The 23,229-nt window shown below is 38.8% G+C and overlaps 1 protein-coding gene across 2 annotated transcripts; it reads right to left on the bottom strand.

Annotated features, from left to right (window-relative positions):
* Positions 1-1,849: 1,849 nt before the first annotated feature.
* LOC127977329 (mitogen-activated protein kinase 6-like) lies at positions 1,850-19,641 on the bottom strand. Of its 2 annotated transcripts, none has more exons than XM_052582190.1 (6): positions 19,447-19,641; positions 13,255-14,388; positions 5,685-5,829; positions 4,911-5,075; positions 4,513-4,714; positions 1,850-4,366 (listed from the first exon to the last, which is right to left on the bottom strand). In XM_052582190.1, the coding sequence occupies exons 2-6, from the start codon at positions 13,807-13,809 to the stop codon at positions 3,247-3,249; spliced, it is 2,187 nt and encodes a 728-aa protein (XP_052438150.1). In that variant the 5' UTR covers positions 13,810-14,388; positions 19,447-19,641; the 3' UTR covers positions 1,850-3,246. The 2 variants fall into 2 exon arrangements, with proteins under 2 accessions (XP_052438150.1, XP_052438149.1); XM_052582189.1 differs by lacking the exon at positions 19,447-19,641 and adding an exon at positions 15,774-15,990.
* Positions 19,642-23,229: the final 3,588 nt, after the last annotated feature.

Genomic DNA, 23,229 nt, shown 5'->3' with positions numbered 1-23,229 from the left:
TGGACATGGCAACCATACTTATGTTGTGGCTGATGTTCCTAAGGAACCGGGCAAAAGGATGCAAGGAGGTCTGATATCCTGAAACTCACAGCTGGCCTGCTCAGCTGAGCTCTGGTGGGAATAGTCTCCATTTAGATCTTTTAAGCAGCTCAAGTTTTATTTGTGCTTACTGATTTTAGGAACTTATTAGTTTGTCACATTCTCAGATGGTATGACTGTGAACTTCTCATGCACCAAGAGTGCATCAGGCCAGACTCAAAGGTGATTCTACAGTGATTCTAAAGTGTTCTGAGTGGTTTAATGGATTGCTAGTTGCTATGGTGTTCTGGGTTCCCTAGTGAGAAATGAGAAACCGTATGTAATAAATAAAATAATAAACAACCTTAATATTCTGTGTTAAGAACATATTTGCTGTTATGGTAGTGGGCAAATTACTGCCTTCTCAGGGAGATTGTGTTTCAACCCCTGCCCAAGAGTGACCCCATCAGTGAAGGGAGTTTCTTTGCCCCGGCCAGGGTCACAATATCGGAGCCTGGAATCACGGCAGACTCCAAAACATCCGTTGCTATGGATGGTCAACAAACACTTTAAAAGGAACACTCCACTTTTTTAAAAAAGTAGGCTAATTTTCCAACTTCCAGTTAAACAGTTGAGTTTTAACGTTTTCAAATCCATTCAGCCGATTTTCGGGTCTGGCAGTGGTAGCACTTTTAGCTTAGCATAGATCATTGAATCTGATTAGACTGTTAGCATCTCACTCAAAAAAATGACCAAAGAGTTTCTATATTTTTATTTAAAACTTGACTCTTCTGTTGTTAAATCGTGTACCAAGGCCGCCGGAAAATGAAAAGTTGCGATTTTCTCTCATACAGGTGTAATAATGAAGGAACTTCGCTCCCGTACCATGGGAGCAGCAATTTTTAGGCGGTGCGTAATTTCACTGCACATGCATCACCCATGGTAGGGCAGCAAAGTTCCTTGATTATTATGCCGAAATGAGGGTATAGTTCCTAGCCATATCGGCCTAGAAAACCGCAACTTTTAATTTTCCGTCGGTCTTAGAACACAATACAACTACAAAAGAGTAAAGTTTTAAATAGGAAAAAAAAAAGATACTTTGGTCACTTTTGAGCGGGATGCTAATGGTTTTAGATGCCCTGATCAACCTGACCATCATCTCATTCCATCTACCCCTTCATCCTCTTTCTATTCTTCCCCAACATCTGGTTCAATTAACTATTCCATACCTTGTTTGTTGTGTGGTCCTTGCTCGGAAATGGAATGGTAAATGTGATCCTGTGATATTGGTTGTGAAATATATGTAGAAAATTTTAGCAATCTCAGTCAAATTGTAAGACAATATTAGTTAAGAGGTAGACCTTCAAGTTGTTTCACTGGTTAATTTCAAATAGTCCTTGTCCAGTCCACTCTAAACAATTTATCAGACTTCAGAACGTGAGTTTAGCTTGACAACATCTTTCATTGCATGTAGTTTCTTAGCTGGCTGCTGTCATAGTATTTTGGTTTCCACTGGACTGGAGGGACCAGGTTCACAATAGGTTGCATCTGAACAATATTTATGACCTTACTTGTTTCCTTTTCCTCCATATCCTTGTGTATAAGGAAAAAAACATTGGAAGATTCAAAAATGAGACATCTTTTAGATCACATCATGTGATAGCATTATTGGCACTAGAATAATCTCATGAAACATTCCACAAACATGCAGGAAATAACGACTGGTTAGATCAACAGGTGTAAACTAACAAAAGGGAAATCCCTCTTCTGAACTGTACCCATGTGTACTTTCCCACTCATAAAAAATAAACAAAAGGAGAGGTCACAGTGATTCACTTGCTGGCCATTTTATTGAAGTTATTTTACAGTGGAACCAATGATAACAGAATGAAGCCAGCATTTAAAGGCAAAATTACCCCCCCCCCCTTCAAAAAAAAACAAACAAAAAAAAACACCTGTTCTACATGCTATATATGAGCCTAATTCAACCATGCTCACTTGAAAAAAAAAAAAAAAAGTTCATAAAAACATACAATTAAAATAAAATTAATGACTAATACAATATACTTCACCATTAACTTCATTTTAAATGTACCTTCCATTGGTTTTCTTCCATGCACAATTTCTAACAATTTTATATATATAAATTAAGACTTTTAGGCGCATAAAATGCCATAAAGCAGTATCCCACTCATACAAAGCACCTACAGGTTTAAAAAATAAAATAAAATAAAAAATTCCTTAAGGTGATTCCTTATGAAAACAAATGGTTGAACTTGGGACAACATCATGAATTTCTGTACAACTCAAACGGATAAGTGATAATCCACAGCTAAACAAACACAGCGCGCCAAAACAGACCAGAATGGAAGTCCAATGCCTCATACTGAAAAAATACAACGTTCTTAAAATAAATATCTTACATTTGCTTAAAATAAATAATGATCTTAACACTTCACTGTGGCAAATGCAAAATGTAAAGTAAAAATTGTTGTGCACTACATCGATGAAAGGGCATGTGTTTCTTTAAAGCACTACAGTTGAGAGACAGAACCTTCTGCTGTTACCTTGAGGTAGATAACGCCTTTACAAACCTACAGCTAACGCATCGCAAACCTATGGTTAATGCTTGCTGTGCTGGCATCACGTTTGAGGAAGTTTACAGTATGATCAAAATTACAAAAAGGCTCTGCTTTTAAACGGAAAGGTGGAAAAGGTCAAGTCTATACATTAGCCTTAATTAAAAACAACAGGAAGAGAAAGTCAGTCCTATTGGATGTCAGTCAGAAGGTCATATGATATCAGTGACAGCGTCTCTCACACGGTTAGTGCATTATTCTGCCCTCTTTTTCTCTATTCCTTTGCTTGCAAATGTATAAACCAACTATTTCACTACTGAACAGTCGTTCCTCTGTCTTTCCGTAATATGTTTCTGAATCTACAGTACCCTGTGTGCAAATGTCATGGCGTTAAGTTTCTTTTTAAATATATATAATATCGGAGTTGAAACTGAAAATTAGAGGGCAAAAACATTTAATGTGAGGGAAAACAGTCCAGCACTTTGGATGAATATATGAACGGAATTAACATTTAATCCAGGCTTAAAAAAGAAAAAAAAAAGAAATGTTTCCTCAAAAAGTAACCATGTGTGTAAAAAAAAAACTATTCAAGTACAGAAATGCATAACTATAAAAATACGTTGGACTCTGCTTGAACGGGGTGGATTGTTTAATTTAAATGCTTGAAAATGCTGCTGTAGGTTTTATGGGCGATTTGTGGGGAGCGCTTAACAGCAGAGGGCGTTAACGTTGCCTGGATGGACTTCAGAGGAATGTCACCCGCTCCCTCGAACCTCGGAATGGCCAGAGACTCCAGCTGCATGTTAAAGACGATTTCACCGCCGCAGGATATGAAGTCATCCTCCAGAGCGGACTCCTCGACAGGTTCGGGGATCTCAGACTCCACCTCCTCGCGCTTGTTGAAGAGGCGGTCTAAGTAACTGCTCTGGCAGCTGCTGTTCTCCTTCTGGAGCTGCTCGTCTTTGCGGACGTCCCAGCAAGCCTCGTCGATTATGCTGCTCTCGGTAACGTCACTGTCCGTGAAACTCTCCCAAGGACAGGGTGCTCGGACGCCGAGCTGCGCCAGGTTGACTAGACACTTCTCTTCCTTCTCCTGACTGATGGATTTGGACATGAAGCCGCAAGGAGCACGGGTGTCCAGCTGGGAAACGGAGGTGTTCAACTCATTCAGGAGGTCAACGTCATCAGATTCTGGCTGAAGGCTCATTTTGATGGTGCTGGCGATAAATGAATCAAAGTCGAAGCCCTGGTTGTGGTTCTGGTGTTTTTCCTGTTCGCGATCCTTCTCGGCAATGCAGTGGTTCTGAGATGCCTCTTGCAGGGCGATCTGGGCTTTGACCAGTCCGTTCTTCTCACACTTGGTCTTGCCTTTTTTGTCGTTCTTCTCTTTGCTTTGCTGTTCTTTCCAATTGGAGAGGTCAATGATGAGTTTGGGCTCATAGTAGTGATTCACCTCACTGTCCCTCCAGATCAGATTGTCCAGGTAGGACGGGGACACCGCTTTGTAGTTGCAAGTGTAGCTGCACTCCTGGTCGCAGTATTTGTTCTCATGGTGATCTTCTTGTTGCCACGAGCGCTCTGGTGGAAGATCGAACGATGGATCCTCTAGGAACTTCTCACATTCCCCATCCATGTATTTCCGTGGATCGATCTGGACCTCCTCCTCGTCCGTGACATCTGACATAGCCCGAGGATCACGCTGCACGTCTTCCAGTTCATGGGTGCTGTGCAAGTTCCAGTCTTGATCAGAAAACTGACTTTCATGGTACCTACAGTGTCAAGGACAAACAAAACAATTATGGCATTGGCAAGATGGCAGGAGAACTGGTTTCTTTACACCGTTTCTGCTCTAAAACTCATGACCACATAGACTGATGAACTAATACTAGAATTTCCACCATTAGGCGAGGCTCACCTTTCCCAGTTGTAGATGTGACTGTGACTCTCATCCATAAGCAAGATGTCATCCACCTCATCCTCGATGTGGAAGGGGTGCAAGGACACTGGTTCGTCTAAAGGGAAGGAGTAATCACTCATGTATGGGTGAGCAAGAGCCTCTTCCGCAGTGAGCCGGTCCATGGGGTTAAACGTCAAGATCTTCTCCAGAAAATCCAAGGCTACAGTGAACAAATTAACAATAATATTTGAGATTAGACTGCCAACTCTGGTTTAGTATAGAGAGTAACAGAACAGAGATAATTTTCTGAAATTACAGAACCCTATGTAAGGGAGTGTGCAGGTTTCAATGAATTTAAGATTCTATAAAATGAAGTTTCTATTAATTTAAATGTATTCTGTAAAAATTCAACTAACCCTCAGGGCTGACACCGGGCAATAACTTGGCAAGTGGCGTGTGTGGTTCTGACATGTCGTTCTTGATAAAGACAGGTATTACACTTTGGAGCTCCATTCTGTCTTCCTCATGGACTACCGGAATGGATTCCAGAATCAGCTGCATCTGTTCCAGCTCGTGAGCTCCTGCGCACACATAAAAATGTTTGATTCAGAAACTGTGTCAAGGAAATTGCACTGCCAATATTGACACAAGAGACATTTGTATACTCAAAGACACTGGCCTAGTTAGTGTGCATGTTTGAGTTTGGCAAGGCTGAGGGTTAATATTAATCTCAAGAGTCCCAACGGCATTTGAATAATACATTTCCACCACTCTCCCATTTGGACAGGATTGCTGGATAAGCACTTGTTAAAATAAATCTAGAGAGACTGAGCTCACAATTAAAATTCAGATTTTCCGTGGTAGTGACAACCCTTTTAACCAGCTGGGCCTAAACTTACAATCCATTAAATTGCATTAAAACAGTTCTGCCCCAGTTTCCAAATGTTTGAGTTCACAGAAACCACTTCTCTCTTTTACTTATACAAAAGAAAAGAAATAAAACACCTTGTCCTATTTCATTAGAATACACTAAGAATACAGGAAATTACCTTCAGCTACATGAACTTATGTGCAAGATAAGATAGCATCACAAAGAAAAAAAAAAAAAAAAAGAAGCAGAATAAAAGAAAGACAAACTACTATAACACAAGATTATAGGACTAATTTAGACATACAACACACTTTAATACCTGCAAATAGAGTTTTTCCAGTCAGCATTTCAGCAAAGATGCACCCTGCGGCCCACATGTCAATGGCTTTGGTGTAGTTATTTGGGGAAAGTAGCAGACGAGGAGAACGATACCATTTAGTGACCAGTCCCTCAGACAGATGCCCCTATGGGAGATAAAGGAACATTTCTTATAACCAGTGTCACCCAAAGATCATTGCCAATAAAACTGCAGTTACAAAACATCCTTTAAAGACTTGCAGAAACTGTGATTCACACACACACATATATTGTGACATAACACACCCTACTGCTTGCGCATTTAATAATTCACGTTGCTCAACTCATTTCATTCATTGACGAGGTCAAGCACAATGCATGTACAAAACACTGGATAGCAGTACTAGACATTCCTGACTAAAGCAGGGTTACCAGCTCCAACACATGGTAAGGTTTAACATCTAGACTTTAGCTGAAAAGACAAATCGGTCTACAGCTGTACCCTAAGATGCAAAATTTCCTCCAAGAAACATCTGAAGGACAAACAGAGAGACAATGACTAAAGGATGACACAAATGGACACACAGACAGACAGACAGATCAAAACAAATAAGCAGTTCCTCTGGACAAGAACCTGGATAATCCGTTTTATGCCTGACACAACGGCAGACAGACAAGTCAGTGACACCAATCTGCTAGAATGGGTCACCGTTCATACTAAACACCCTCACACAAACTCAGTGTACACATCCAGTGGCCAAAACAAACAAAGTCTTGTGATTCTTGAGGCCAGTATTTTCCCAACAGTTCAATGTGAGGGCTATTTTTGACTCCATGGTCGTGTTCTTTTCAGGGTGTGTGTCAAGCTATTAAAACCAGATTACAGCAGACCATATGTTCACAATTGACCACTGAAAAACCTTTTCAGGAGCAACAAATACCGTCAGAGCATGACAAAGAGAAATCATTTCTCACCATGACCTGACCTCAGTGTCCTTTCACTCCCTCTTAAAACAGCAAAATGCTTGGAAGAACACCAACTTAAAGGATTACAAAACAATTACCAGTCATAGTTTCTTCATAAAAGGTCTTGTGCAGGGTTACATAATGCAATGAGAGCAGATTACCTGGAAGTAGATTACCAACATTCAGATCACATTCTACTCAAAAGCCCTATTCGGACGGGACTAGTTTTCTAGACTACGTTTGAGTTTCGATCCTTATCACCTGACGACTGTGATTTTCATGTACCAATTCAGACAGGACTAACATCTCAGTTTTTATTACAGAGGCGGAAGGGTCTGTTTTGTACATCCGGGCATTTCAGAGATCAGGCGCCCTGTACAAATGCATTGCGCAGGCTATAGTCATTCGGATTGATTACCATTTAGTATAATCAGTTTTACTACAAATAGCATGGTAAAGCTAGTAGCAAAACCATGTAAATGTGTGGTTACTTTAATTTTTAAATTTAGTAAGTTTATTTATTTGTAGTAAACCCATGTTTAATTTTAATAAAAAACATAAATTTTGGTACATTCACATTGGCCAAAACACACAAGGAAACACGCTGTGAAAAAAAAAAAACCCACCGGCAGTCACAGACATCACCATTCGGACGGGATTAGTTTTCTCAGAGGATCAATGAGTTTGCTGAAAAAAGTAGATAATTTGCTCTGGAATTATTACAGAGGTTGTTCGAGAAAAACACAATTGAATTGAAAATGAAACACACATTTCTCTAACAACCCCCTATAAAACTAGTCCCATCCAAATAGGGCTACATTATTTTACATTTTTACTATTTTAAAAAATAAAAATAAGATCCTGCTAAAGGATTAAATTTAAACCTAATCTTTCTAAAGACACCACACCTTACCCCAATCCAAAAAGAAAAAACAAACAACTGTAAAGACGACATGTAATTAAACATGTGATATGGCATCGGAGTACAACCTCTTTAAAGAGCAATAGCATAACTCTTAACATACAGCTGGATTTGATGTATTAAAATACTGCATGATTAATCAAACAAAAAATGTGATATGGCTTAGTGATTATTCTAAAAAGCGGCAACTTAAAGGAATAGTTCATAAAAAATAATTGTCATTTACTCACCCTCATGTTGTTCTAAACCTGTATCAGTTTTTATGTTGAACATAAAAGATGATATTTTTAAGTATATTTATAATCAAACAGTTGATGGCCCCCCCATTGACTACCAAAGTATTTCTTTCCCTACTATGGAATTCTTATTTTGTGTTCATCATAAGAAAGAAACTCACACAGGTTTGTAATGACATGAGGGTGTGTAACTTATGACAATTAAAATTTTGGGGTGAACTATCAAATAAATAAAAATCAAAATTGTTTATTTCCTGAAAGTTCTGTCTGCAGTTCTGTTCTTGCTTGAGATTTCAAAATTCAAATCATATAATTTAGATTAAAAACTATTTGGATCTTGATTAAAATACAGTAGGGCCGTCACTTTTGAGAAAAATCAAATTCGAACGGATATCGAATATCATGCAACGTATTCAAATATATACGTGCCAGCCGTCAAACCTAACAAGTCATGACACATTTTAGGCAACTCATTTGAATGTTAAATAAATCCACCCTCACTGGTGGCATGAGGTGGTATATGACTCATGCAAACTGTGGGAGGAGCTTCAAACCAACCAGCAAGAAGTATAGGCTAAATGTCACACATAATTGACAGATTTCATCACAGCTCATATTTATCGGAGTTTCTGAAGGCAATCATTACTACTGCTCATAAATCGGGAACTTAACTCATCCTACACCATTTGAAATCTGAAAAAAAAAACGTTTTTTTTTCTTCTTCACAAAGGAATTAGCATCTCCTTTCTTTTTGTTCTTCCATATGAGAACACAGGGTGAATACAAATAATATTCCATTTCAGTTCTAAGGTCATCGGAGGCAACAAAAGTAGGTCAAAGTCTGGTGATGGAGTCAGTTCAGACTGGTTTCAGAGCTTCCCTGTAAAATGTCAATGTGAGAAAAACAGCTGAGGGGAGTAAGAAACAATCCAGGCCAAATTTATGCCTCTAAAAGTCATTACTGTCCAGTCACCACATTTAACAGAGGAGCCCCTTTTCAGCCCAGTGTGTGTGTATGGCAGCCTCTGGTAACTTCACACAAACTCTAAAACCTCAAACAGCTGCAGAGATGAGGCAGAAACCCAAGTCAGAACCCAATGACACACGCTAGCATCAAAAGCGGGACTTGGCTAAGCTCTCTGGATTCGGGTTTTCTTCCAACACAGACAAAGAGAAAAGAGGAGAGGGGGAAGTGAAGGAGGGAAAGTAGAGGGTTGATCCACTCTGCACGTGAATTCCAAACATTCCTCAGACAGTCTCGGATTTCTAGAGCAGACCAGCTCAAGAAAAAAAAAGATCCTCTAAAAATAAGCAGCTGCCCTTCAATACAAGGTTCCTCTCACAATATTTTACAAGCCCACGTTCTACACTTCTACCATTTTTTTTTCTCTGACTAATCATGGACAGAACTTAACCTAAGGCTGGCTGCACACTAGACAATTTTAAATCGCATCCCCAAACAATCGGGGGGTGGGCTGCAAAAAATCCTCTATTGTGTGGTGTCTTCAGGATTATGTATCTGCTCCCGATCGAGACTGATCCTAATTGATCAGGCTGCCTCTGACATGATCCCCATGATAGCCAATGAGAGAGAGCAAGTGTCACCTACCGGATGTTTCATGCTTCTATAGCTGAAACTTAGCAGCCACAAACATGCCATGAAAGCAGAGAACATCACCAATTTTCTTCTTTTATACATTGTTTTTCACTCTGCAACAGAACATGCACCAGGGGAGCCAGTTGATAACGTTGATTGTCCTCTAATGGTGCTTTTCCATTACCAGTACCCACTCAACTGGATTCGACTCACCTCAGCTCAGCTCGCTTTTCGCTCCGTTTTCCATTGCAGATAGTACCTCCACAATAGTACCTGGTCGTCATAGCAACGTAGCAGGAAACTGCCATGATGTCATATTCTACGCGACACACAGTGTTTTGGATCCTCGGGATGTGGCGGTTTCTCACAGCAAGATGACAAACGTTGTTTCTAGAGAGGCTGAGGGCAGCGAAACGAAACACCGCTGGCGGGGTTATTCAGGATACTCCATCTGGCGCGTGCAATGATGACGCAGTGAATAGTGACGATTCTCTGACCAATCAGCAGTCTGATTGGCAAAAAAAAAAAAAAGCCAAACTCCCATCAAATTTAACTGAACCGTCTCTTTACTTCATTACGCTTCACATAATAAACACTATTTGTATGACAAACAGAATTTCTTCCAATGTAGAGCATTCCAAATTAGTGGCTTATGAGGTTCCATTATAGTTAGGATGCTGTCTTAGACAACTGCTACCCATGTATGGGAGTAGACAATCCAATATTGAATTATCCAAACAGTGAGAAAACGTCCCATTTAAAAAGATCACTTGCCATTGGTACAGCAAGTTTTCTTCTGAAAAAGTTGCAAGAACAAAAAACTAAATAAAATGACCTTCAAAATTACAGAATAAATCACCATACAAATCTTGGGGAAAAAAATCCTATTGCTTTCTTCCATACACAAAGCATGTTGTGGATGTGGAGGGGTTCAAGTTAAAGCTTCCAGTCACGGGTGAATCATTACCTCTCCAGGTCTGAGAAAACCTCGTTCAAACATTCTCTAATTACACTTTCTCCCAGCCCTGACTAGTACTGCCATGTTCCAAACAATGATTTTTCAGTCACTGTGATCTTAGCTTATGTTTAGTTCTTAAACAACAGCCTGTCTAAATTATAGCTTGAAGCTAGATCATAATTAGGCCTTCAAAAATGACCCCATTTGCATGGACTGAACCCCCGTCCTACTGGATGCGGGCCATTTTAAAAACTTAACTGGATTGCCTTCATTCACTGAAAAAGTACAACATGTGATAGCCACATCTGACGTTAATGTTAATTGGTCATGATACAAGAATAAATTGTCTTTTAACAAAATAAGTGGCATCTTTTGTATATAAATGGGGGGGGGGATGTCTTAAATCTTGTAGCAATACATTCTAAGGAATGCAACGAGAGAAAAAAAAAAGAAAAGAAAAAAGACAACGCATGAGGGGAAAAAAGCTCATGAATATAAAGCTAGAGAGTGAAATGGCTGAGGTTTGATTCCCACAAACCTCCATAAACCACCACTGAAGTGCTGACTGCAGAAAAGGGTCGTTTTACAAATGCACAAAACTGCTTAAACAGGTCAGCAAATGTGAGCACAGCAGTTTGACAAGTCTGCAGCAAAAAGAAGAAGAAAAAAAAAAGAGGAATGGATAAAGCAAAGTGTGAGAGAGTCAACCTCTTTACAAAAACATGACTTTTTCTATGAAATTAGCGATAATGTTAACATAAACATGAATTTCCTAATATGTAAATCTGGTTGTGTTCGGACGGTGTATGTGCAAATGTGTTAGCCCTACATATGCCTCTTTTGAGCAGACTTGTGTCATTTCAACACCCTAATCAGAATATTCACATTTTCCTTATATCTGTATGTCTAAAGGTTATTTATGATCACTATGAGAAACAGACAAGTTAAGCTATTAAAGATAGTTGCCTTTCTGGAATGTAAAGGAGACAGACTCCACACAAAATTAAAACACACAAGGAACATAAATCATTCACATAGATGGATAACATCATCATAAGCATTTCATGACCTACATTCTGAAATTCACTGTGCTGTTGTGAATGAAAATTAACAAGCTGGTAAAACTACTGTGCAAGTACAAAAAAAAAAAAAAAAAAAAAAAAAAAATAATAATACTTAAAACGGCAAGAGTAAGAATGCTTCCACAAGAAAACTGTGGGAAAATAATATTTTCTTATAGCTGAAAACCAAATAGAAAGTTTAATAAATTATTTAATAAGCAATCAAATTTACAAGTTGTAACTGTCTGAACTGTTCAAATGAAGTTTATACAACTTTACATGATAATTATGTATAATTATGTTTCTACTCAAAGCCACTGCTGAAATAAACATTAAACAGTGACTGTAATATCTTGTTTTCACAACAGATTTTTTGACACGTGATGCAATTTTAAATCTTATTCTGAATTTTTCCACACTCTCGTTTTTTATACCCATAAACTTTCCATTCTCAAACTTAAGCAAGTTTTCACACGTCAGTAAAGCAGTTGACTCCGTAATTAGAGGACCAGAGCCTGATATCGTCTCACAATTTTCTTGTTCCTTGTAGAACAAACCCAGACCAGCAGTGTACATGCGGGGGAGAGACAGCAGCTATTCATAGATCTGAAGCAGGAACAGCTCTCTCTCTCTCTAAAAGGCTCTGAAGGAGGCCTCTGAATACGTGTGTGAGAGAAGATCTGGCTGGCATATGGATCATGTGAGCCCACAGAAGAGAAACGATTACAAATTTGAGACACGTGTATGCTTGGATCCAGCCACATCCCCCAACATCAGCCAGTGAAATCACCTCTCCACTACATACTTGTAAAACCACACACACAACTGAACTGTGCAAGCAAAGGAACTAATGAGAGAACATTAACAGAAAAGTCGACAGCAGAATTATTCAACATCCCACTCATGATTTGAAGATACACTGGATATTCAACTCCTGATTCATAAAGGAACAGCTGTATCATTCTTTCATACCATTTCTGGAGTGTCCGGGTCGACTTCCGAAATATGCAGGAACTATACTGACTTTTAACATACAGAAAAGGGTGACAGAAATAGGAATTCGGGTCATTTCAAGGACAGGGAAACAGGAACAACTGTTTACTTCCTGATACGTCGAATCATTGAATGGAAGGAAATCTCATTCATAGCTCAGCCAAACACCAAAGAAGCCATCTGTATGGTTTTCAATGACATAAAACAGACTTCAAACTAGGGCTGCACGATATTGGGAAAAAATTTACATTGCGATATTTTATTTTTCTGCAATATATATTGTGATATGAAAAATTCTTACAAACAAAAATGGGGTGAGCACACTTACATTCTCATTTTAAATGATTTAAACATCGACACCATCGTGTCAATTGATTAATATGCGCGAGGGAGAGAGAGCAAGACAGCGCTCGTGTTGTTTGAAGACATTGAGCATGCGGCCGGGGCTCGCTTTGCGCGCGCGCTCTCTCTCTCAGGCAATTTTAATTGGTGTAATATAAATAGGCGTTGGCTCTATTTCTAGCATGCACGTGTTTTCCGCACGTCTCACGCAGGCAGTCTGCAAGCTCTAACCTGTTAACATGGGAGGCGAATTAAACACGGACACTACACGCAGCTGAGACGCTTGCGCCATGCATCTAGTGTGTCGCAGGCCGCGCGCTCACGCTCTCTCGCGCGCGCGCTCTTTGGCCCATACAGTTAATGAATAACGGATCAACTACGACAGCCTACATCTCACATCCTGCGATGTGACTATCGTGGATTTGTACATCGCGATATCGATGCTTAAACAACACATCGTGCAGCCCTACTTCAAACCCTGAAAGATATAAACATGAGAAAGAAAAAAATGAAATACCTTATGGGAATAGTGGGGGTCCATGATACGGGCAAGTCCAAAGTCCCCGATTTTCAGCACCAGGTCCTCAGTGTTGACGAAGAGGTTGGCAGGCTTCAGGTCTCGGTGAAGCACGTTTGCAGAGTGGATGTATTTGAGTCCTCGCAACAGTTGGTACATGAAGAGCCGTGCGTGATCTTCGGACAACAAGCCTTGTTCCAGTACTTTACAGAGGTCGGTTTCCATGTACTCCTGTACGATGTACACGGAGTTGACCTCCGTCAGAGAGCTCACGTCCTCTGTGAGCCTCCGGCCACTGGGCCCCAGCGTTTCAAACACCTTCACGATGTTGTCGTGATCGAGTCTGCGAATGATCTTGATTTCGCGCAGTGCATGTTTGACGCTTTGAGGGTCGGTTAAGACAATCTTTTTCACAGCGACCCTCTTGTCACAATCGGTGTCGACGGCGGAAAAGACCAGTCCATTGCCCCCATAGCCCAGAGGCTTCAGGTCCATGTAGCGCGGGCCCAGGTCGAAGCCGTGAATGTTCATAAGGCTTTCAAATTTCTCTGCCATTTTGCGGTCTACAAGAGCAACTCTGTGCAGATATTATAGCAGGAAGGATTTCGGATTGAACTGATATGCAGCTGATTTTGAGTTGCAACTACTAGAGCTAATTGAGAAAGGCAAACCTAACTTAACAACGAAAAAGACGAGACAAACACTCAAGCCTACGAAGACTTGAGTGTTTTCCCCCGAGTGACTGTTACAGCGTATTCATCATCCACAGCACTTCTTAGCAGCTTTTTAAATGTCGTTTCTGGGAGATTTTTCTTTCAATTTCAGCGTTAAATGGAATGAATTTGGAGGCCAATCAAATATCTCTGAACGTAACTGAAATAAATCATCACCTATAAAACCATCGTCACAGTGCAGAAGTTTTCAGTGTATGAACGGCCCTGAGCAGCAGCATTACTAACGGTCCAAGTTAATGGTGATAAATCGACTATTTTTTTTTTCTTTGTATAAAGCACCTGATGTTGTGAAACAGAAAGGGTTGATGATCTCAGAGAGATGATTTCTTCTCAGTGATCAGGTGGCTCCAGCTCACCGCAGTCGCAATCAAAACTATCCTCCATTTTACACTGGGATTCCCTGCAAAACAGAGCACAAAACAAGCGATTAGCATTGTACCACAAGTCGGAAGACCAAAACTCAAATTAGAATGCCATTCGCTACGAGCACTTCAGAAATATGCTTCCTCTTTTCTAAGGAGAGGATATAAAAACACAAGACCACAAGTAGCCTACACAAAGAATGAGGACCACTTATTCAGTTCTGAACTTTCCCAAAAAAATTGCTCCGGTACACACTCATGACAGCCCTCTTGGGTGAGTGTGTTTGTTCATGAAACCCCAACTCTGACACATCTACACTATCTGATGTCATGGTTCCTGTTTCTCCTCCTCAGACTGTAAGATACCCCAGTGATCGTAACACACATGTAATGGATTAACATGGGTCCCAGTCAGTGTCTGAAGTCACAAGGGTTGGGGGGTGATTCAGCCACGTTGCAGTAGTGTGTGAGGGAAATGATGGCCGACCGGCTGCCAACCATTTTGTTAAGGAGCAAGCAAAGAAACACTTAATGAGTCAAGTACTTATATTAAACCAACACCTATAAGTCATATTTAAACAAATGATAAAGTGAAAGGGTGTTAGAAACCAACTACATGTTTTGGATCTACCACATAAACTCCATTAAACACAACCATGACAACATTCAACACTCAAAGTAAATATATTAAGGCTGTCCAGGAATAACTAAAGAAATTAGTAAATAATTAAACATTACAGTAAATGGTGTTAGAATTTGAACAGAATACAATAACGATGCAAAAGAAAAAAGGGGGGAAAAAAAGAAACACACTATCGTATTGTATATACGTGGATTGTTTATATTGCCGCCCTGTAAAGATTACAGTTGATCAGGATGTGTTTTTATGGTTATATTGGTCATTTTTGGACCTCCATTTTGCCGTCGGGCTAACGTACGTTTCTACGCTAAAGCTAAAACTGAACCGGCTCGGAGTCAAAACACTGTTTCAATTAAAAAAACTATACAACACAATCAATATCCCAGTAAAAACAATAGGAACCCCAAATGTAAAAAAAAAAACACTATAAAACTGATGTTAAAATAAAACGAACAATAAAAAACGACAGGACACACATAAACATTGTCACCTTAAAACCGTTTTAAAAATATTAATAACCCAGGTTATTGTGAAATAAAACTCTCTATAACCATATCAATGTCTTACATAAGAGTAAACAATGTCAGTGTAACGATTTACGTGTTAAATCTTGATGTTTTAAGGCGATTCAACGCGTTACCTGAACAAAGAATGTTATTGTGCCACGGCTGATCATCGCGCCGCCCTTTGCCGCTAAAATAAACCATTTAACCTACTTAAATAGCCATACTTACGCCCCAGTCACGCTCCTTTATAAAGCAAAAACATAAAACATGTACTTACTCTTCTCACGGGTGTCATGTATATTGTATTCCTAACCGTTCTTGGTCAGGCTTGTGTGCGCTACCAGCGCGCTTCCCTCGCAAACTGCCGTCTGAAGCTCTTGTGTTGAACAGCTTTGAATAAGCACTTGCTACGCATGCGCATTGCGCGTTTCTATTTCCATCCGAGAGAAGAGCTGCTCTATGAAGCCTGGTGAAGCGTTTCTACGCATGGGCATTGCACGCTAAGTAAGCACCCCTCCCGCTTCTTTTATTTCTATGGGAACCGCGCCGTTTTCAAACTCATCATTCAATTCAAATTCACTGCAATAACCACAAAATCTATGAAGGGCCAAAGAACTTAAAATTATAACATTGTGCATGGAATTGTGAAATCAACAAATAATTAGTTCAAATTCTTCTAAGAACATAAAAATACAACTATTTATTTATTTATTTATTTATTTGTAATATTTAGTTTAACACAAAACTATTGTAACAGTTAGGTCTATAACTAAATATTTTAAAACAAATTTTAGTATTCATATTTTATGCATTCCGTATTTTATAATAATAATAAGCTTGATTTATATTTGCGTAGCACATACATCCTTTTAAAACTATTAAGCATCTAAAAAATAAAAAAAAGGCTAGTCACATGAAATAAATAAAAAATAATGTGTTTACACAGGTTTCCCTAAACCTCTGAACAATAGGCTACTTTTCACTGTTTAACAAACAATAATCTGTTGCCTACAGTTATCACAAGAGCATTTTGTGTGTGATGTTCCATATTAGGAGTCAATGCAGAACTTGTGCAGGGTTCCATAACCTACTCTTATTTGCTTTAGTTGTTGTTTCAAGGCGGTTTAATTCCAGATGCTGATTATTACTCTTCTCGTCTATCGAGTATGAAGCAGGATTGTTTTGTTCTGTCCAGGTCAGTTTAGTTTGTCCTGTAATAGTTGATGAATAAGTCACTGCTGACACCGGATCTGCCGGTAGGAGCAGACTGCTTCAGATCTCATTGTTCCTATCATTCAAGATTTATTGCAATTAAAAACTACTCCCCAAATAGTTCAGGGTCTGCAGTGATGGACTTTCAGGGTTTACTTACTTACATACTTATGTACTTTGTTAATGAATGAATGAATTCATTCATTCATTCATTCATCTGTCATGTAGCTACTGCAGCATGCAGGCTGTGTCTGCAGTTTATCCATCTTCACAATCACAACAACATCATTGACTTAACTACCCATGACCATTTTAAGAGAAGCCTGTAGCCTAACAGCAGCATCCATCATGGGTTCTTATCTGATGTACAGACAGCATGTTCTAAAATCTACTCACTGCATTTGGGTCGATTAGCCTCCCACTCCCTGTTCCGTCTCTGTTATTTCCAGAAAGCACGTTATGGTTATTATCCGAGTGTCTTCATATGACTATGAGCAGAGGTCTGACCGCAGGACGCATGATGATGCTGCAACGTCGCCGCAGACGAGCTGTCTGAAAACCATGATTCTAACAAGCCTCCAGGCTGATACTGTAACCAACACCGTTTTAAACACACTAAATGTAGCTAAAATGAGCTGCATGAGGCAGAACTGGGCTTTATGTCCTGCGCCAGAGCTGAATGAATGGATGGATGCTGCGCAGCATCAGCAGCCCCTAAGCAGAGGCGCGCATGTGAATCCCCATGTGCTCGTGTATGCCGCACTACGACTGCGCTTTGGAGTGACACCAGCACTGCCATGTGTGAGCCCTATTCATCATATCACATGTTTTATAGTCCTAAATCCCAGCAGAAAACATTTTATAGATTACTGTAACATAAATACAAAATATACTGTTTATTATGGATTATGTATGTAATTATGTATTAATGGCATAGGCTATTTAATGATATTTAATATTGGACAGTATACAAGGGGGACTTAGAGTACACTCTAAGAAATGCTGGGTTCTTTCAACCCAACTTTGGTTCAAATATGGAATAATCCAGACTTTTGGGTTACAATTTTTGAATGTAAAAATCCGACCCAACACCTGGGTTAGCCCATGTTTTTAGTTTAGTTTAATTCGAATTATTAAAATAACTAAATGAATAAAAAGGTATATATATATATATATATATATATATATATATATATATATATATATATATATATATATATATATATATATATATATAGTTGTATAGTAAAATGTATAGTTTAATTAAAAACAGAAAATGTCAAAATAAAATAATTCAAAAACAAAAACTGAAATATTAAGAGGTCACCCTTCTCTGTAGCAATGTTGTGTAACAAGGAGACGTGTAGTATTACTGCTTATTAAAATTAAATGAAGGAAGAGTTTCACACAGCCCTGTTTCACACTTAACGTCTTGGTCAGCTGCTCTAGAAGCCCAAATCCACCCATGCAACACATGCAGGACACATTTAAACCTTTGTGATTGTAGAAGGATTCATTTGAATAAGGATAAAAATAAACACAAGCCAGTAGTGTGATAATGTGGACTTTGTGTCTACCTGCAGCATGTGGAAGGTTAACAGTAGGTGTTGGGTAAGAGCTGAGGTGTGTCACTCCCTCACACACGTCAACCATTGAGGTTTATGACTCCCCTCTGATACCAGACCATCTTAAATAAAAACAAACGCTCACAACCTAAAATTTATAAAATTACAACATTTCATAGAAATCACATGTGAGGTTTTGCCTTTTCACCTTTGGAAGCTTATTAAGATGAATCACACAACCAAGATTATCTATTCACAATATGAACACAACACCAAAAATAAACGTGTAATGTTTTAAGCATTTACACACCATTTAACATGCTTTTATTTCCCTTGGGGGAAATCATGGGTGGCTGATAAAGGGCACAATGGCCAGTCACTTTATAATTCTTAGGTCTGCTTGGCGTCAACCTGCAAGCACTGTGAAAGGAGCCCGTATTAAATGAACCAGCGGGCTACAACTTGACACCATCACAGTTAACTGCATAATGTTCAGATGATTGACAACTCCATCCTGCAGAGAGATTCATCCTAGTTCAACGTCTCTGAGAAACTACTGATAAAACTATAAAGCCGTAGAGGAATGTTCCATGATCTATCGTTTACATAATCCAGTGAGCCAGTTATTACGGTCCAATGAGCCTCCTACACCCTCTCACGACTCTCCTTGCTGGACGCCTATGTACCATATTCTGTTTACTGCTTGTGAGCACATGCTGTCTACAGTTTTATTGGGGAATCAGTGCTCTTCTTACCAAATAGTTGATTTGTGAGCCCTATAATTATATTATGGTGTACTTGGGGTCATATCTATTCACTTAATGATGTCCCAGTGGAGCTGTGCAGTAAATTGTAACTGTGCTGGTTTAGGCGTCACTGATGCACTTCTGATTATGAGAGTTTTGAAGCTTCGCTATGCACAAGTGAGCCATGCCAGGACCTTCCTGTCACTCCTAAATCCTGAAGCTGTCCGTGTGCACCGTTTCTGGGACCCTTCCCAACCTGTCATCATAAATCGGCCGAAACATTCAGTGTCTATATTAAATGTCCTCAGAGAGAGAAGGACACCAGGAGAAAAGGTCTCAGCTGTCTTATAAGTGTCACCTTATTAGTAAGTGTTACAAATTAAGCAGCAAGGTTCAAAGTGGAATCAGGTAAGAACAGGTAACTTACCATGGCTGAATTCATTCAACAACAGCTGGGAATGCATTTTTAAATCAGTAATCCATGCAAAAGTGTCAAAGAAGTGAGAAAAAGTATCCAACAAGACAGTATCCAGTACATAGAGGTTAAAAGCAGGTTGACAGAGACAGCCAGAGGGTGTCCAGAGCAGTAGTGGTGTGGAAGAACACTCTTCTGTTTCTGGACTCGGGCTCCATAGTGGGCTGTTATAGGCTGGGAGAGAAGGGGCGGAGTTTCTTCTGTGTATGGTTCTGTTATTCAGCCCCAACTCTAGTTCTATTACAGATTACTCTACACGCTCTTTCTCTCATGATCAACTATCTCTCCTGCTCCTGAATTCAATCTTTTTTTATATATATTTATTACACTTTTTACCCATTTTTCTTTGTGTCATTCAAATTACTTGGGTGTTCGGGCTACATACACAAACTAAGATTATTAGATTTCCTTTTTTATAGACAGCAGCAGGCTGACTGCTGTTTGAGTTTGAGGTGAATCAAACAAAAGTGAAAATGGCATATCTGCTTTAATAAAACTTGACTGTTCACTGTAGGCTGAAGTATAAAGTTCTAACTACTCCTTTAACAGACACACCTTTTAATAGATTCATATTGCATGATCAATGATTACTGCACATAATAAATTAATCTGATACGGTGCACGTGATCTTTGAATCCAATGCGGATTTTGAATTTGGTTCTAAGTCCTCTTAATTTTTGAACCACATCATTCCAAAAACACCTGCCATAAGGCCAATTTTTGTGATTCAGTACCTAAGGTTTTCCATTCTAATTCTGTAGGTTATTCTTGAGTTGTGAATTTACTGTAGTTCATGCTGATAAGTATTCTTGTACACATGCATGTCTATAATGCACTATACAGTGTACAGACCTATTAATTATCTTAATAATTACACACACACACACACACACACACACACACACACACACATATATATATATATATATATATATATATATATATATATATATATATATAAAATTAAATTAAATTAAATCTATGCATTTAGCAGACACTTTTATCCAAAGCGACTTACAGTACATTCAGGCTTTACATTTTTACTTATCATGTGTTACTGGGGATTCGAACCCCCAACCTTGCGCTTGGTAACACAATGCTCTACCAATTGAGCTCCAGGAACACATATATATACATATGTGTGTGTGTGTGTGTGTGTGTGTGTGTGTGTGTGTGTGTGTGTGTGTGTGTGTGTGTGTGTGTGTGTGCGTGCGTGTGTGTGTGTGATTTTCATTATTTCGCATTTTTAGCTATTAAGCAGCATTTATATCTGTTAATTCCAATACAAAGTGAAATCTGCTAATGGAAATCTATTGGTCAGAAGACTGGGAACTCATTTCAAAGAAACGCATGTAATTCCTTGGAATACCATATACAATGGTAGTCCATGTGATAATCATTCAGTACCATATAAATATTAATGTACAATATGTTTTTGTGAGGTATGGAGCTGTTATTTAGTTGAGCATGGGGCTTTATGTGCACAGGGGAGACTCTGGACGTCTGCCACACTTTGGAGGTTTACAGGAGAGAAATTCTTGGGTGTGATAAAGTTACAGGTTATATGTGGGGGGTTGTGTGTCATTGTGTGTCATGTTGCAGAAATCCATCTCTCGCAATACCCTTCGCTAATCATCTGTCTATTTTTCTCTCCAATCCAGTCATGCCGTGAGCTCCGCATGCAAGTCTTTTGTGTGTCCATGAGGTCAACATTTCCACCAACAGATGCTTGCATCAAGGGTGTGATGTTATCAAAATAAAAGGCTCTAAAGAGTTGGCAGTGGCAGCTGTGACACGTGTTTCTATTAGTCTTATTACCATCTGGATTTCTATATTCTGTTTAGGGGCACTGGAGATGACAAATAAAAACAAGTAAGGTTAGCTATGACGGTATTAGTAACTTCAGTCATCAAAAATAGAAATGAATCAAAAATGCATATTCTGAAAGCTTCTTTACTCTGTTTGTGTGCAGATCTCATATTCATTTATTATGCTAAAATAACCAAACAAATTGACAAAAGAGTTCTTCAACATTTCCCCTTTAGAAAGAAATGATTATTGGTTTGGAGTGACATGAGGGTGAGTACGCACTTCATGTGACTGTGTTATGCATTGACATCAGAAATAGGTTGCCTCTTCAGGGCCCCGATGGCATCTGTGAATCATTAATTTGCAGGGGCTGCATCAGTTTGGTTTGTACCGGCCTGCACCAGCCCCTCGTTAAAATTCACACTGCTGTCAGTGATTCAAAACCTTGTTTATAATAATTAGGGATCAGAGAACACAAAGCTTTCAGCATTGAATGAATCTTTAACTGCAAAGTTGTGGAATAAGTGCACGTATAGCCTATTTGTTCATCTCCTTCTCAGAAAAAAATGAAATAAAGTCGTAATCACATCCCACATTCGAATATGCTGATAGACTCAAGGTCATAGGGATTAGAGTCAATGATTCAGTCTTAAAGTGTTTGTGTCTATCTTACAAAGCATGACAAAGCTGATAATAAATTGACACATCACAGGTTTGGATGAGCACAGACTTTGACTGATTGATAGGTCCCCAAGAATAAGAGAGAACTTCTTTGAATGTAAGTGTTTTGGCATACATTTAAGGAGGTCAAAGGATGAGTGAAGGATTACCAGCTCTAATGTTTTGTTCCCATCAACTAGAGAAAAGGTCAAACACACACACAAACACAAAATGTATTTTATTTATTGATATACTGAGGTTGGCATGATGTACATAGCAGGCTAACAGTGTGCTTTCACATAACATTTTTTTTTTCTGACAACAGAACATTGTTATTTTTTCTTTGTTGTTGCAATGAAAAATTACAGATCTAAGTTACAGATCAATAAGATATAACTTTTGGGTCACATGTCTGGATTCATAATTCAACCTCAGGCAGCATACCCACCTCCTGATGCATATGGAAAGCAAAAAGTGCAGTAGCTCTTTCAAAACAGCAGGCTCAAATCTGATTTAGGGTCTACAAGTTTAAATCAGTGCAGGACTAAATCAGGGGCTGGTTGCATGTTTAGACTAGTCTTAAAAAGTTGCACTTATTATTATTATTTTTTTCTTTAAGACTAGTCATAACTTTTTTTAATTAATTTATGAAAAGGTAGATTGTTCTTATTTATATTGGAAAAGTAAGACTGATTACCCCTTTGCCACTGCTAGTTGGTAAAACTAGTTTTTAAGACACAATGTTAACATGGTATCTCAAACAGAGCTTAGACTAAACCAGGATTATGCAGTAGTTTAATTAGGAAATTTAAGTAATATATATAATGTGTAATAATATAATGTGTATATCTGTTTTGTGTTTATTTTATTATTAAAGTATTGTTTGATTGTACGCCGGTTCCCGCCTCCTTCTTCCCGATGATTATGAAGTTTGTATTTTTACAAATAAATAAAATAAAATAAAACAAAACCTTACTGGTGTGCATCTTGAGACAAAACAAAGGCATTGATATATTTCAAGGTCAGTCAGTGCAAGTGTCTTTCAGTTCAAACAGCTCAGACTGTTATAAATGTTTATTCTGGGGTTAAAGTCACAATTAAACTGATTCAGCAACAGAGCTTTTGTTCTGTATTGTGGGCTTAAAGGGTTAATTCGTCTCAAAATTAAAATTCTGCCATTAATTACTCACCCTTGTGTCGTTCCAAACCCGTAAGACCTCAGTTCATTTTAAGATATTTTTGGTGAAATCTGAGAGCTCTCTGACC

Source organism: Carassius gibelio, chromosome B18, assembly GCF_023724105.1.
Source record: "Carassius gibelio isolate Cgi1373 ecotype wild population from Czech Republic chromosome B18, carGib1.2-hapl.c, whole genome shotgun sequence".
Lineage (NCBI taxonomy): Eukaryota > Metazoa > Chordata > Actinopteri > Cypriniformes > Cyprinidae > Carassius > Carassius gibelio.
Note: the sequence above shows the minus strand (reverse complement) of the source record. Positions and strands in the feature narration are given on the sequence as shown.

Bases quoted from the DNA above. Each gene is read 5' to 3' on its own strand.
- LOC127977329 (XM_052582190.1), bottom strand. From the start codon at position 13,809: ATGGCAGAGAAATTTGAAAGCCTTATGAACATTCACGGCTTCGACCTG. The intron at 5,830-13,254 runs GTATTTCATTTT...TATCTCCCATAG, and splicing joins ACCCCCACTATTCCCATAAG to GGGCATCTGTCTGAGGGACT. The intron at 4,367-4,512 runs GTGAGCCTCGCC...TTGACACTGTAG, and splicing joins CACATCTACAACTGGGAAAG to GTACCATGAAAGTCAGTTTT.